The 15107-nt window shown below is 44.3% G+C and overlaps 1 protein-coding gene across 3 annotated transcripts in view; it reads left to right on the forward strand.

Annotated features, from left to right (window-relative positions):
* Nucleotides 1-6870: 6870 nt before the first annotated feature.
* Nucleotides 6871-15107, forward strand: part of GTF2I (general transcription factor IIi) — a 65501-nt gene continuing 57264 nt past the window's right edge. For 2 of the 3 annotated variants that reach the window (XM_056506638.1, XM_056506640.1), the window contains exons 1-3: nucleotides 6871-7058; nucleotides 12676-12781; nucleotides 14843-14981. In XM_056506638.1, coding sequence (XP_056362613.1) covers nucleotides 12683-12781; nucleotides 14843-14981 — 238 coding nt within the window. In that variant the 5' untranslated portion in view covers nucleotides 6871-7058; nucleotides 12676-12682. Of the gene's footprint in view, nucleotides 7059-7701; nucleotides 7986-12675; nucleotides 12782-14842; nucleotides 14982-15107 lie in introns of those variants that run through there. The other variant, XM_056506639.1, reaches the window with a different exon arrangement.

Here is a 15107-nt window from a genome sequence, read left to right on the forward strand (position 1 = left end):
GCTGATACATAAAATTGAACACTGAAAGAAACAATGGGAAGAACCATAAATTCCATAAGGAATTCCACTGAGTGACACAAGGAAAAGACAAAAGGGGATATATATTAGAAAGGGGTCTTATGTATTAGGCGTTTTGGGAAGTTTGTATCTCAGAAGTACCTCAGCCAATGGGGAAAGAGAGAGGGAAATGCAGTCAGGAAATCAGGATAAAAAGGAGGCTGCATTCTCCAAAAAATTTGAGAAACCCCAGAGGAAATAGCCCATGGCCTCTCCCTTTATTCGAATAAAGTTACAGGACTCCTCTGTCTCCTTTTTGGACATAAACCTCTGGTGTTTGTGGATTAATTTTTCTGACAATTACAACTAGATGAGTGAAGATGCAGACCTTAACGCTTGAGCTGTGTTTCTCATTTACTACTTTTCAAACTCTGGTGTGTTGGAGGGGGCTGGGAATGGTGTTTATGTGTTTACAAATCTAACAACAATCCTCATTAAGAGTTGCAAAACATGAAGCCATTTTCATCCCAGGCAGATGGCAACTAAATGAAGTTTAATTAAAGAATGAGAGCTTTGATTCAAATAATTTTTTTAAAATGTAGTGCACCAAGATGCTAAAGAACAGCATAAACAGCATCTGTGCTTTTATTCAGACGCTTGAATGCATTTTTGAGGAATCCCTTTGCAATGCCTTCCAGAGCAACCCCAGGTTGTGGGATGCAGCTCACCAGGCAGGATGGCCAGAGGGTGCCTCCACAGGATCCTGCTTCCCCTGACACAAGGGAAAGGCTGGGAAGGTAATAATGCAGCCAAGAGCAAGGTTTTGCTTCCTTCTTTGGGCAGTTTGTTTTTGGTTTGGGTCTTTTTTAAATATTTATTTATACTTTTGAAGAGTTAGCTGTTGCCAAAGTAAGATTTTGTCTTAGCTGCAACCACGTTCTGAACAGTTTTCCAGTGGTCATTCCAAGCCATTCCTTCCTGCAGATTCCAGACCCTTCCAGCAGGGCATGAAGCAAGCATGGCTGCACAGACATTCCCTGTAGCTCTTTGTAGCCTACACAGCTTAAAGCAAGTTGCTTACCCAAGGCTAAAGCTTATGGAATGGAGGCTCAAGGGTTGCTCCATCCCAGTTGTGGCAAGGCTTGGCTGCCCTGGGAGCTGCCAGGCAGCTCCAGCCAGGGCTCAGTGCTGCCCTTCAGGTCAGCCTTGATAGGGAAGATGTGTGCTAATGTCTCCACAAACAGTTCTGTGGGTGGAGGTATGGGTGTTAAGGTCTTTGAAATGGGTCTGAATGTCTCAGTACTAACTTCAAGCAGGTTGGTTGCAGAGCCGGGAGAGCAACATGCAGCTGGGAGTTTAGGATAAAAAGAGGCTGAACCCTCCAGGACCTCAAGAGATAAAGTGTCCAAGGCCTCTCTGCCTTTATCTGAATAAATTGCAGGACTCCTCTGTCTCCTTTATGGATGCTGGCTTTTCATAGCGTGATCTTCCATCCAACCCCCACCTGCTTGGCCACGGCAGGATTTTCCCACAGCAACATTTTCTGTGATCCCAGTGAGAAGTGCTGATTTCTGTGCACGGTCTTTCCCCACTACAGTGCACACTAGAGCCTTTCCAAGGGGTGACTGCTGCTTGACGTATTTTTCAACAACTGTTCCATTAATTTGTGTCGTATTTGTGCTTGCTATATTTCTTTGCAAACTAGTCACTATATTTTCTATTTCCTAATGTGTTTCCTGATATTTCAGTTGTGTTATCTTATACATTAATTGTGAAGGTATAATTACCTGCCCACATGAGATCACCAATCACCGGCTGGCATTTTCTTAATGATGGAGCTAAGTGCCTGCCCTGATAACTACAATTTGACCAGACATTCTACTTTTTGCTAATTATTAGCACAAGGGTACCTTTTCCAGCAACCTCTTTAGCTGTTTGGTCAGCTGATTGATTCCCTGTACTAGCTTGGGAATCTCTAAACTGATGGGCTTTACAGTGCATCACAATTTTTGGCTTTTGTACAGTCTGCTGTAGGTGAATAATTTTTTCTCTGTAATAGGAGGCCTCTGTGTCAATAACAGTTCCCTTTCCTTCAACATGGTTTCATGGGTGTGTATTATTCAAAAAACCATATTTTAAATCAGTCCATATGTTTAACCCTTTTCCTTCAGAGATTTCTAGGTAAGGTCATTAATTGTGCTTTTTGTGCTGATATGTTAAAAGATAAAGCCTGGGTTTCTATTACCTGGGTTGGAATTGCCACTGCATACCCAGCTGCCCATCTGCCATGTCATATCTTGCTGCTCTACCTGGTGTGCAGGTCCAGCTCTGGCTCTTGCATGAGATCACTCTTGAGATCAAGCCTGCCAGAACATTGTTCAATAGGCAGTCATGGTACAAAGGTCTCTGTGTTTCTTATGAAGCCTGGAGAAACATGGCTGGACTCAGCAGTGGTGTCTTGGGGTGGTTTCTATTCCCTGGCCATCTGCTCGATGCCCAACAATGGTTGCTGTAGCTTTAAGGTGGGACCCTGGGCGGAGCCTGGGGCTCTTCCGTGTCGTTTTGCCAAGCCTCTCTCTTGGGTGTCGTGCTGTGATATGCACGGTGCTTACCTTCGTGCTTAGCCAGCTTGTCTTTTTGCTACCTTAGACAGAAGTTTTCTTCTTTCCCTGTCTTTGGAGACTGCGGAGGCAATCCTTCAAGGGTGTTTTTTTTTTTTTTTTCTTTATCTGTTTGGTTTGGTTTGATTTGGTTTTGGTCCAAGATCAGAAGATCAGAGAATCGATGGGAGACGAATCATAACAAGGACTGGCAGGGAGCTGAGTGGCCGCTCCATCCCAGCCCCAGACCTCAGAAAAGCCGGCTCAGCGAAAGAAAGGATCATAAATCCACCAGCTTCATCTGCGGACAAGAGAAGACCAACATCAGAGATTCACCAGGTTCCCATCTGTTTTTTCCCCAAACTACTGCATGTACCTTTTGGTTTTTTCTTTCCTGAGACAAAATCGTCACTCTTTTTTTTTCTCCTCCCTGCCATGGTCGGGTGCTGTTTTTCTTTTCATTTCCTGGTGTCAGGAAAATCCACAAACGCCAGAGGTTTGTGTCCAAAAAGGAGACAGAGGAGTCTTTCAACTTTATTTGAATAAAGGGAAAGAAGCCACCGGGGCACACATCTATGGGCTTTTCTCTCGAGCTTTTGGAGGACTGGGCTCTGCAACGAACCTGTTGCCCAAAATCAGTAGAAACATTAACACCCATTTCAAATTGTTGACACCCATACCTTCACCTACCGCATTATTTGTAAAGACATTAGCACATCTTTCCTTACACTGGCATTTTGGGCACTTCATTGTTTCAGTGTTGGGGATGGGACTACTGTTCTGACAATTCAATATCTAGCATTTATTAGTTGTTTTTTTCCCGTGCCATGTGGGCACTTTGTCAATAAACGGGTTTTTTAATATTAATTTATTTTTGGTTGGAAGGGATTGCTGGAACACTTTTCTTTCGAGGAAGCACTCACTCTAGAGTGGTTTTCTCTTCTTTTAGAAGAGTTACAGTACACAAGCCAGTTAAATGAAAACCTCTTTCAATCTGTTGTTGGAGCCCAGCTGGTTGATTAGTAGAAGTAGAAAAGCAAAGTCATTCTAAATATTTTAACTGAGGAATTTAGATGAAAATGTTTTCTTCCAGAAGGCTTATTCTTGAATTTTAAATCTAGAAAGAACACTGATTAGTCAGGTGTTTTATAGATATAATACTTGGTTCAAGAATCTGACAGCAAAACTCCATGGAGGCTGTATAGAACACTGAACATCTTTTCTAGAAGGAAGTTCTTAATTTCCAGGCTCTGAACTGATGGAGCAATTGTTATGGTCCATGGTAATATATTACAGTTGTTAATTACTCCATCTGCTAAAAACATATAAGTTACTTCTAGTCTGAACATTGATTTACAGCATACAGCAAATATCTCTGATAGATTTAGAAGTCTTATGAAACTATTTTTTCAGTTTGTCATCTTGTAATCACGCTGGATAAACACTATTCCACATGAAGTGTGACTTAACTCTGTGACTTCAGTTAACTTTACCAGCTTCACAGCTCACCTGGAGGAGGTGATAGAGGGTGTTTTGGGAGGAAAGGGTTAAAACGGGAAGGTTTGGTGAGAAGGAGAGAATGGTTTTAATCAAAGTGATTTTACAGCTGGGAATGCTAAAAATGTTGGTGTGAGAGATCTCCATTTATTGTGCTTAATGTTGCTCATTCTCTGCTTTGTCAAAGACAAAAGTACTCTTTGTTTCCCTAGTGCTTTGATGGTTAATTGTGTGTGTTAATTCACACAGAGGGATAGAGAAGAGTGGAAAGAATCCTGATCTGGAGAAATACCAGATCTCCACTCTTCTGAGGACCCATGTCATAGCAATAATGGTCTTACCAGCAGTAAGCAGCTGGCACATATAACTTTCAAAATAATGACTCTGATGTAATCAAAAGGCACCTTCCCCCTCCAGAACAGTCCATGCCTGCAGGGCAACAGTCAGGACACAGCCTCTGAATGACATTCTGGCATTGAGCTCCCATTTTGCAGGCAAGTAAACTTCTCTGGTCTTCCAGAAGGATTTGCTTGAGTTACTTTCGAGCAGGGTGTATTTATGACATCTAAATCTGCATGAAATGGTCAGTATTGGCTGTGTGTGCAGTAAGGTGCAGCAGGAAGATATGGTGGTGCATGAAGTTATGGATGCCTTCAATTGAAAATGCAATTTAAACAGCAAGGGAAGTGGCAAATTGACATATTAAATAGTTGTGGCTGCTTAGAAAGATTTGGTGTCCTTTGTGCTGAGGTTCTTCACCAGGGGATACGCCTTCCCCTGCACAGGGTCTGTGAAAGGAACCATCCAAATACTGCAGGCTGAAATCTACTGGTTTCAGTTAAGGAGGTGGTAATTTTTAAACTTCTAAGGTTTTGAAGTGTTTTGGTGGCTGGGGTTGGGCTGCAGAATGCTTCCATTTCCCACAGTGTAAATGATGAGGACAGTTATATCCCACTGAATGGACAAGGAACCACAAGAGCCACGATATCTCGAATCCCTCAGATCAGTTGTTTAGGGTACTCTGGTCAGTGTTTGCAGCTGGTATTTCTTTTGCTCAAGTCCACAGCCTCCAGTGATGGTGCAAGAATGGCCAAAGCATATCCTGCAGGTCCCTTTCCCAGCTTCTGAGCTTCATTCCCCAGACAGGTTTCTTGCTATTTATTGCAACTAGGAGGAAGCTGAATGCTTCCATTTCTTTACAAATGAGATTTACTTAAAGATGTAGTGTTAGGTGGTTACTCTTGACCAACTCCAAAGCACATTGTGAACATTTTGAAAATACATTAGTAGTTTTATAAATATAACGTTATTTGTGAAAATGGTAGTTTGATTTAAAATCTCTTGGTTTTAATTGCAGTACTTTTAATTTGGATCAAATTTTGAAATGTAGCATTTCCCTTTGAATGGAAAACTTTCCATCCACCTTTACTACATTGAACTTAAATTCAAAGGAAATGAATATTTGAATATTGATGTCAGACTGTTTTTAGCCAGGAAAAAAGATCTCATAGGTAGCATCCATTATGCTTAACATCTTTGAAAATGAAATTAAAGACTTCTGGATTTGTCTTTACAAACGAGCTGTGGGTCTGCTGGTAGATAAGATTAGCACTGAGAGAGAGAAAAGAAACAATGGGAATGATTCCACTGATTGATGAATGGAAAAAAAGATACTGGCTCTTAGGGACAAACTGTAGGTTAGCTGATAAATTAAATTGGATATTGAAAGATTAAAGAAGCAATGGGGGGAAACAATTTCATAATGTTATAAATGAGAAACAACAAGTCTCGATATTCAGCAAAATTTAGATTGCTTTATTTTATATAGACAGAGTTGGGGAAAACGTGAGGGGTCACCACCCACTCCACACAGCTTCTCTTTATAGTATGGTCTCTCCTTGTAATCAATAATTGTTGGGTTTTTTGCTGTCATAATTTTGCCAGGTGAGCAGTGGTGGTCAAAAAACATCCATGAGATCTCTGGGTGATGTGAAGTCTGAGGGATTTGTCAAATCTCATAGATAACCATCTGGTCTTGGTAGATAAAGAACAGCAGAATTAGGGAAGTCTGGTCTTAGTAGATAGGCCACAATTGATTACATAATGGCAGGAAATCTGATTTAGCAAAATCTGTCTGGGCTGTGGGAAAGTCTTGTTTTGCAAGCTGGTAGTAGATACAACTTATTTAGAAAACATAATATTCATAACAGGGGGATTAAAACCAGAATAATTAAATATATTTTCCTTTATCTAGGTTCATGCCTCACCTAAGTATTCTGGTTTATACAAACTCTGAAACTTCTGTGATTAACACGGCTCTTTTATCAATTATCACAATTTGAATTAAAAATTAAAAGGGAGGGTTATGCCTTAAAGTGGAATCTTAGGTACCACGCGTTCTGGGAAATGTGTACCTCTCAAGTACCTCAGCCAAGGGGGAAAGAGAGAGGGGGATGCGGCTGGGAAATTAGGATGAAAAGGAGACTGTGTCCTCCAAAAATTTGAGAGACCCCGGGGGAATGCTCCATGGGCTCCCCCTTTATTCGACTAAACTTACAGGACCCTCTGTCTCTTTTTGGACATAAACCTCTGCTGTTTGTGGCTTAACTTTCCTAGCAGTGCTTTGCTATGAAGGCCGTGATTAACCGTAAGCCACGCTTTCTGCTGCCGGCGGCTGTTGTTGTTTCTGGAGAGCAGTTCCGGGCGCTCGGGCGGGCCCGCCCGTCCCGTGCCCTCCCGGCCGAGACTGCGACTCCCGGCGGCCCCCGCGAGCGCCTGCGCCGCGCGGCTGCGCAGAGAACCCTCCCCCGCCCGCTGCGGCGCTGGGGTCGGCCCGACCGCGCGCGAGGAGCGGCGCTACTCGACAGCGCCGAGAGCCCGCGGAAATACCGCCGCTGTCCCGCCGTCCTGCCGTGGCCGAGCGGCGTCTCCAGCCAGAGGGCCCGGGCGGCCGGAGCGGGGCGGGTGAGTGGGAGGGCAGGCCGGGCCCGGCGGAGCGAGGCGCGGGCCGTGGCGCGCGGTGGCGGCGGTTCGGGCCTGTGAGGGGCTGAGGGGTTCGGCGGTCGGGGTCGCTGCTCGCGCCGCTCGTACTGCGGGCTGCGCTCCCTCCGGCGGCCCAGCCGCGGGCAGCAGGGGGCGCTGCTGCCGCGCCGCCGCTTCCATTGGCTGGCAGGGCCGCGCGTGCCGGACCCTGCGCGCGGCGGCGGCCGGGCCCGGAAGGGAAGGGAAGGGGCCGGACGGAGCAGAGCGGAGCGGCTGCGTGAGGGGCTGCGTGAGGGGCTGCGTGGGGGGCTGCGTGAGGGGCTGTGTGAGGGGCTGTGTGAGGGGCTGTGTGAGGGGCTGCGTGAGGGGCTGTGTGAGGGCTGCGTGAGGGTCTGCGGGAGCAGCTGTGTGACGGGCCGTGTGAGCGGCTGTGTGAGGGGCTGTGGTGGCACCTGGGCCGGCGCTGCGCCCGCGGCTCTCGGGCCGGGGTTCTCGTGCGGCTGCGAGCAGGGGGGAGGCCTGAGTGCGGCTCGGACTGTGTACGGCAGCACACGGCGGTGACGTGAGGAGCTCTCACCGTACCCAAGGCAGGCATTGGCACCTAGGCTGCATGCTGCTGGGTAGAAATTACGGAATCAGAGAAAGCTTTGGATTAAAAATCCTGTAGCTGTATCTAGACTTTCCGCTAGACCAGGTGTCTCCTAGCACTGCCCAGCTTGATGATGAACACTTCCAGGGCTGGGGCAGCCAAAGCTTCTCTGGGGAGCCTGTGCCAGGGGGTCCTACTTGTTGCCTGAAAGAAAGGCCGGAAGTAAATCCCCACAGACTGATTAGGAATTTGCTTACTGTAGTGCTGGTGAGGAGGATATCTCCACCTAACTTTGTCGAGTGCTGTGGTATATTTATACAGTAAGTATTGCTTAGTGTTACTATGTCACGATGAGATCATCACATGTGCGCCGGAACTAATTTACATAGTATGAGCTCATGATTATAAGATCGTTCTTTTGCACTGTGCTTGTGCCTCCCCAGTTCGGGGGTTTTTGGGGGTTGTTAATGAAGGCTTTCAAGGTCTTCTTTGCATCTGAACTTTTCAACTTTGTCTTCGGATCATGCAAAGTCAAGGTGTTCTTTGGTCTGTCTGGCCTTAATTTCTTTATTTTGTGGCTAATTAGCTTTGCACTTGCCAGTTTTTCATTAGTACTATATTTACCTATCTCTAAAGCTATCCACCTGGTGAGTTTTTTCCTTCTTTTGTGTCTATTCAGCATTAAGCTGAATAACCATATACTAACCATTACGTTGTATGGAAAGTAATTTATATCAGGTTATATAGGTATAAAAAGCTATAATTCAGGTTATATAGATATTTCAGGTTGTACTGATATCATGTTATATAGATAATTCAGGTTATATTGGTATCAGATTATATAGATATATCAGGTTATATTGATATCTTATGACTCAAGCTGTGTATATAGGCATCACCATCTCAAAATATCCCGTCTAATCCTGGCGTCTGTCAGTCCTTCCTCGTAGTCCTTTCTCTCCAGGCTCCTGTCCAGAGTCCCTGTCCAGCTCTTCTGTAGGCTACCTTCACGTTCTGAAATGCCAAAATTAGGTCATCTTGGGGCCTTCTTTTCTCCAAGCTGAACAATCCCAATTCTTCCAACCTTTCTTCTTAGGAGAGTTATTCCATCTCTCTTATCATCTTAGTGGTCCTGTGTGCAACAGCACAGCCACTAGTGAAGAACAATTCCAGCTGACAACAAAGAATTGCTGCAGAAGCCTGTCAGCCTGCTGTTAAAGAGAGGTTGGCAAATAATTGTACATCTGTATGGGCCTATAACCTTAATAGCCTCTCTTGGCTTCACAACAATGTTTTTAATCACAAAATATTGTTATAAATGAGAAACAAAAACTCTCAATATTCAGCAAAAGTTAGATTGCTTTATTTTATATAGACAGAGCAATGCAGCGCTGAGGAAACGTGAGGGGTCACTGCCCACTCTATTCTCCATCAAACCTTGGTTTGCAGCTTCTCTTTATAGTATGGTTTTCTCGTAGTAATCAATAATTGTTGTTTTTTTTGCTGTAATAATTTTGCCAGGTAAGCAATGGTGGTCAAAAAGCATTCATGATATCTCGGGGTAAAGTGAAGTCTCTGAGGGATTTGTCAAGTCTCATAGATAACCATCTGGTCATGGTAGATATAAAACAGCAGAATTAGGGAAGTCTGGTCTTTAGTAGATAGGCCACAATTGATTACATAATGGCAGGAAATCTGATTTAGCAAAATCTGTCTGGGCAGTGGGAAAGTCTTGTTTTGCAAGCTGGTAGTAGATACAACTTATTTAGAAAACATAATATTCATAACAGGGGGATTAAAACCAGAATAATTAAATCATATATTTTCCTTTATCTAGGTCCATGCCTCACCTAAGTATTCTGGTTTATACAAAACTTCTACGATTAACATGAATATTTTATCAATTATCACGATATTTTGGGTACACCTGTTGTGTTGCCAGTTCTTTGTTTGCAGGCTTCTTTTACTGAAAGTCTGGTATGTAAGGTGCTTGAGAGAAACATCTGCATGGTGACTGTTTCCTGAGTGCAGCTGCCCTCTGTAAGCTGATCATGGAGCTGAGTTTTCAGTGTACAAGTCTTTCATTCAGTATCTCACAATAAGGAACAACTTTTAGACTCCTTTTTTTAATATACCTCATATTTTTTTCTGCTTGTTTAACTTTAAGTCTGCGTTTAAAATAACAAAATCTAGTGAAGCATTTTAAAGGAAAGAAAACCATAACTAAACAAAAAAAATAGACTTGTAAGTCTGTTCTGTAAATTAGATGGCGAAAGAGTTTGTCTCCTAAACAGCCTGGTATAGGGGACCCTAGGGAGATCTGAGGTACCACTACTGGTAACCTTTTTCCTTATCCATCCCAACATGAGAACCTTTTCATAGAAAGTTTTTTTTTTCTTTCAAAGTGTTATTGAAGCTTGTGTTCCTCTGAAAAAATTGTGTATTTGTATGTTTCTGAGAAAAAAGTTACCGGCACATTCCTAAACTCTGGCTTGAGTTGACCCTTATTTCTGGTCTCTGGAGTTTTTATTCTGTGACGCAGAGCCTGACGTGGTGCCGGATTTAACCCGCTAGCTCAGGTACAGGCAGAGGCAAGGAAGAGGGACAGGCCTTCCATATGGTTTCCAAGGAGGTTTATTACCAAGGAGGGTCCAGGGACAAAACACAAAAGATGCAGGGTGTGCAGGGACTTTTATGTCGGGCAGGTTCTCGGGGACGGTACAACTTCTCAACCTATAGGCGGAAGGCTGGGGAGGAGTGCAAGGTGGGGCTTACAATACATAACCCAATGAGGAAACACAGGGGGAGGGAATAATTTAAACAAACCAATTTGGAGATTTGCAGAGGGGATTTCCAAGCAGAGGGTTGGCACAAGGAGGGATTGACAGCTTGGCAGGGGGAAGGGCAAAGAACATTTCACAACAAGGGGCAGGTCTTCGGGTATGAGCGGCAACTGGGTAGGAGGGCACAGCTTAGGCTCTTTATTTCCAGATGCTGCTTATCAAACCTACATCCTAATTCTACTCCCACATCTGGAAGATTCCATCTGCTTTGTCTCACCATTTCCTTTTCCTTTTCGCTTTGTAACAATTACATGAGTTCAATTAGCTAATATAGTTACAATTTAGTTATCACAAATCACATTTATTGCACTCTTTTCTACTGCAACAAAATTGTTCTAAAATAAACATACCATATTGTTGGAGGTTAGGGGTTTTCCTTTTGTTTACATTTTCTTTGGGAATATCCTCTATTTTGTTGCTTAGAAACCAGAATGACCGAGTACTTAGGGGAGACAAAAGAAGTTGCCAAGCTCAGGGGAGGAGGGCACCTGGCTGCACTTTTATCTTAGAGTTTCTCTCCTTCAGAGATTATGGGAGAATTGGGCTGGGAAAAAAAGGGTCTGGGGCAGCTGCTGGCTGTGTTCTCTCAGCATTCCTAGGGCACACAGGCTGCGGTCGCTGTGGAGAGGGTTCCCACCACTGCCAGTTCTGTTCTGTCTTCTGCCTTTCTTCTGCCGTGGGTGCAGCTCTGCTCGTACGAGCAGCCATTGCACTGGGCCTTATTAACACCCTGCCTCGCTAAAAAAGGGACTTTCCCCATCTGCTGGGGTGCCTCAGGGGAAACCCCGGGATCCCCGAGCTCCTTCCCCTCCCAGGGAGCCTCTCCCGGGCCTGTTGCGATCCGGGCTGCTGCTGCTCAGCCCCCGCCGTGCTCTGCCAGTGCTGCGGGTTTGTGCTGCACTGCAGCGCACACTCCCTGCCTGCCGGGACAGCGCGCGGTTCCAGCTGCAGCTGCCGAGTGCCGGCTGCCTCTTGCTGCCCAGGGTGAGCTCGTTCCTGCCGTTCCTGCCGTGGCCCCGGGCTCGGCTGCCCCGGGGGGTTTGTGGAGCGAAGCCTCTTCCCCATCCCTTCCCCTCCATCCCTTCCCGCCATCACCGTGTGGGGCCCGGGCCGCGCCACAGCGCCCCCTGGCGGCGCGGGGAGCCACGGCAGCCTGCCCGCCGGGAGCCAGCAGCGCCCCTGCCGGCCGTGCCCGGAACTGCAGCCGGGACAGGGCTGCGCTGGGCGCTGCTGCTGCTGTTCCTGCTGTTTGTTTGCCTTGGTGCACATACTAGTAAGGAACTGCTATTCTTTTTCCCATATCTTTGCCCGAAAGCCCCTTAATATCAAAGTTATAATAATTCAGAGGGAAGGAGGTCATACTCTCCATTCCAAGGGAGGTTCCCACCTTCCTTGGCAGACACTTGTCTTTTAAACTAAGACACGCATACATAAATAAATATATATGTGTACTTTCTTGTTTATGTATATATTTACACTGATCTTTCACTGTTAGACTAGGGTATGTAACCTAGGTAACGCCCCCAGGCGTCTCATTTACCCTGCCTTCAGGGGTGGGTTGTAACATTTGGTCTTCAGTTTTTTCGTTCTGAAAGGAAAATTCAGGGATTTTTTTAGCACTGTATTGTGGTGGTCTTCTCCTTATGCAGTGTGCTGGTTCTAACTGAGATAGTTTTCTTAGTAGCTGTTGTAGAACCCTGTTTTGGGTTTCTGCTGGAAAGAGTGATGATAACTCAGGGATGTTTTCATTAGCTCTGAGCAGTGTTTGTACAGAGCCAAGGGCTTTTCTGCTCCTCACCCCACCAGTGAGGAGGGTGGAGGTGCGTGAGGACTTGGGGAAGACACAGCCAGGACATCTGACCCAGTGAAGGAGTTTTGCTTCCTCCTCAGTGCTGACTGTGCCTCTCTCTGCCACTTTATCCAGAATGTTTTTCCTCCAAACTCAGCTTGCTGGCCTGTGCCTGAGAGTCAGAAGGTTACTACATGTCTTTTGAGTTTGCAGTGTTGGTCATTTGGGCTTCTGTCCTGTCACCTTTGAAAATTTGAGCCACATTGTGTGGCCAGGTTCTACAGGAACAGCAAAGTATTTCATCAGCCTGTGAAATGTCTAGTTTACTTGATATGTCTTGTCTATTGAGGTGATTTTTTTTCTCCTTTCATTTTACAGGAGGAAAATGGCTCAAACTATAGCACGAACAACATCCCTCCATGTTGAGGAATCCTTGGAAAGCAGAATGGTGGTTACATTCCTCATGTCAGGACTTGAGTCAATGGTTAGTAGAAAAGTTAAATTTTTTTGTCATAAATCTGTCTTGGTATTTGCAGGAATTACATCAGTATATTGCTTCCCACTGGGCAGCAGGGAAGGTGGATTGTTGCATCTGTACAGTACTGTGTGTTGTCCAACCAGCTGTAACTCAACCTTTGCTTGTGATAAATCATGCTATCAGTAATGTTTCTCATTGTGGTGTGGTTGTTTTAAAAATTATTTTGTCTAATAAATCAGAAATATTTGTTGATTGCTTAGCTACAGCATGGTTGAAAGGCAAGAGTGTGTTCTGGTCTTTGTCATATGTGATGTAGAGTGAATAAATGGTTTTGAGGCTAATACCTTCTCTTCAGCTGCTGTACCAACCCAACAAAACTTGTTCAGAAAATACTTCTTTTTGTTGGCATACTGTCTGTTTTTTAGAAGTTATTCAATTGTGTGGTGGTGTTTATGGTTGGCTGGGGCTGTGAGTGGAAATGTCTGTCCCATTTCCTTGAAGTTGAGGCACTGTCCAAGATTTGGTTCTTTAAAATTGGGGTTTTTTTAATGATAAGCAAGAACAAACATTTTCTTCTTAGCAATGAAACTTTGAATGGAATAGTTATAAAAATATATTGCAAGTCTTCTATCCCATTGGATATATCTGGTTCTTAAAGTCTTTGTGTCACTTTTTCCTCCCATGCTGCAACTGTTGGTGTTTTTATAGTTTCACAGAATCACAGCATAATGAGGTTGGAAGAGACCTCTAAGATCATTGAGTCGAACCTATGTCCTAACACCTCAACTCAGAGTCTAGACTATAGTACCAAGTGCCATGTCCAGCCTTTTCTTAAACACATCCAGAGATGGTGATTCCACCATCTCTCTGGGAAGAGCATTCCAGTATTTTTGTAGCAAACTCTGATTTAGTTCCTAGGAGAGACTGACCTTTTGTGATCACTACCTGATCATCTCACTAGTTAAGGCTTCCTGCCTTAATTCTTGCCAGAAATTTCTCCTGGCAGAATGTATGTAGGTGTTTGCAGGGATGGTGCAATCCGTCCGTTCAGGGGAATTCAGCTGAGCCTGGGCCCAGCAGACAGGGCAGGGCAGACCACAGGGAGCCTTCCTCTTGGAGCCACATCTTTCTTGTTATAAATGAGCGCAATGGGCCATAAAAGATCGAATAACAATTTAAAAGATTTATTGGTTACAGAAAGCAAAAGCAAAATCAGCGCTGGCCGACAGAGGAGTCTCGCTCCACTAACTGTCGCACCCCACCCCCCTTAGTTTGTTTCTTTTATGCTGTTCAGTTTTTGGGTTACGTGCTCCTCCTCCAGTAGTTCTGCGCATGCTCCTCCAGTTGCTAGGGGGTCTTTTTCTGCCTTCTGGTGGTCGGGGGATGAGGGCGAGTAGTCTTCCTCAGCCACTGACTCCTTTCTTGGCACTTAAAACAATATGTAATTATTCAAGCAAAGCAGAACACATTCTGGCTTTTTTTACTTTAAGGCCTATCAAGCGAGCAAGCAGAGCAAAACAATTAACAAGTTCTGGCGATATCTTTTTCAAGGTCTGTCAGAGGATCAAAGCAGAACAATTAACATCCTGGCCTCACAAATCTTTGGCAATATTCCTTCAAGGTCTAAAGTCTGTCAGGCGAACAAAAGGCCCCTTATTTATTACATTTCTGAACAGAACATGGTGTGAGAGAAGTGTGCAGTGAATGTACAGAACTCCTGTATGCTTTGTTGAAAGTTGGAGTAAGACCCTCAGTATGATCATTATGGAAGTGATAATTTACCATGGATTAATGTTATAAGTAATTTTAATTAAAAGCGATACAATGTCTGAATCTATACAAGACCTTAATTTTGCTAATGAATCCACAATTTTAAGATTTCTGATGAGAGGCATTCCAGATGTGTAAATTGTTCTTTGTTGCTGGCTGATGTTATGTTGCACTCAGTACCTTCTGAAGGGTGGGTGCTTGCAGTAGTATAGTAATTGTTTTACATGCTGCCACATACATTTTTATTAACTGCATCTTAACTATGGTAATAAAAGCTTTTTCTTTTTCTTTTCATAGTGTAAAGAACTTGCCAAGTCCAAGGCAGAAATTGCCTGTATTGGTGTATATGAAAAAAATGTTTTTGTAGTTGGAACTGAGAGAGGAAAAGCCTTTGTCAACTCGAGGGAAGAGATTAAGACGGAATTTATTGAATACTGTAAGTTCAATGTTTTATTTTTGTATGTCACAAGATATATAATGTATATTGCATAATATTAATAACTTTGGGAGCAAGATTCTGTCTGTCATGGCTGCATGCTATAACTTTGTTGGCTGTGGCAAG

Source organism: Oenanthe melanoleuca, chromosome 19 (assembly GCF_029582105.1).
Source record: "Oenanthe melanoleuca isolate GR-GAL-2019-014 chromosome 19, OMel1.0, whole genome shotgun sequence".
NCBI classification, from domain to species: domain Eukaryota; kingdom Metazoa; phylum Chordata; class Aves; order Passeriformes; family Muscicapidae; genus Oenanthe; species Oenanthe melanoleuca.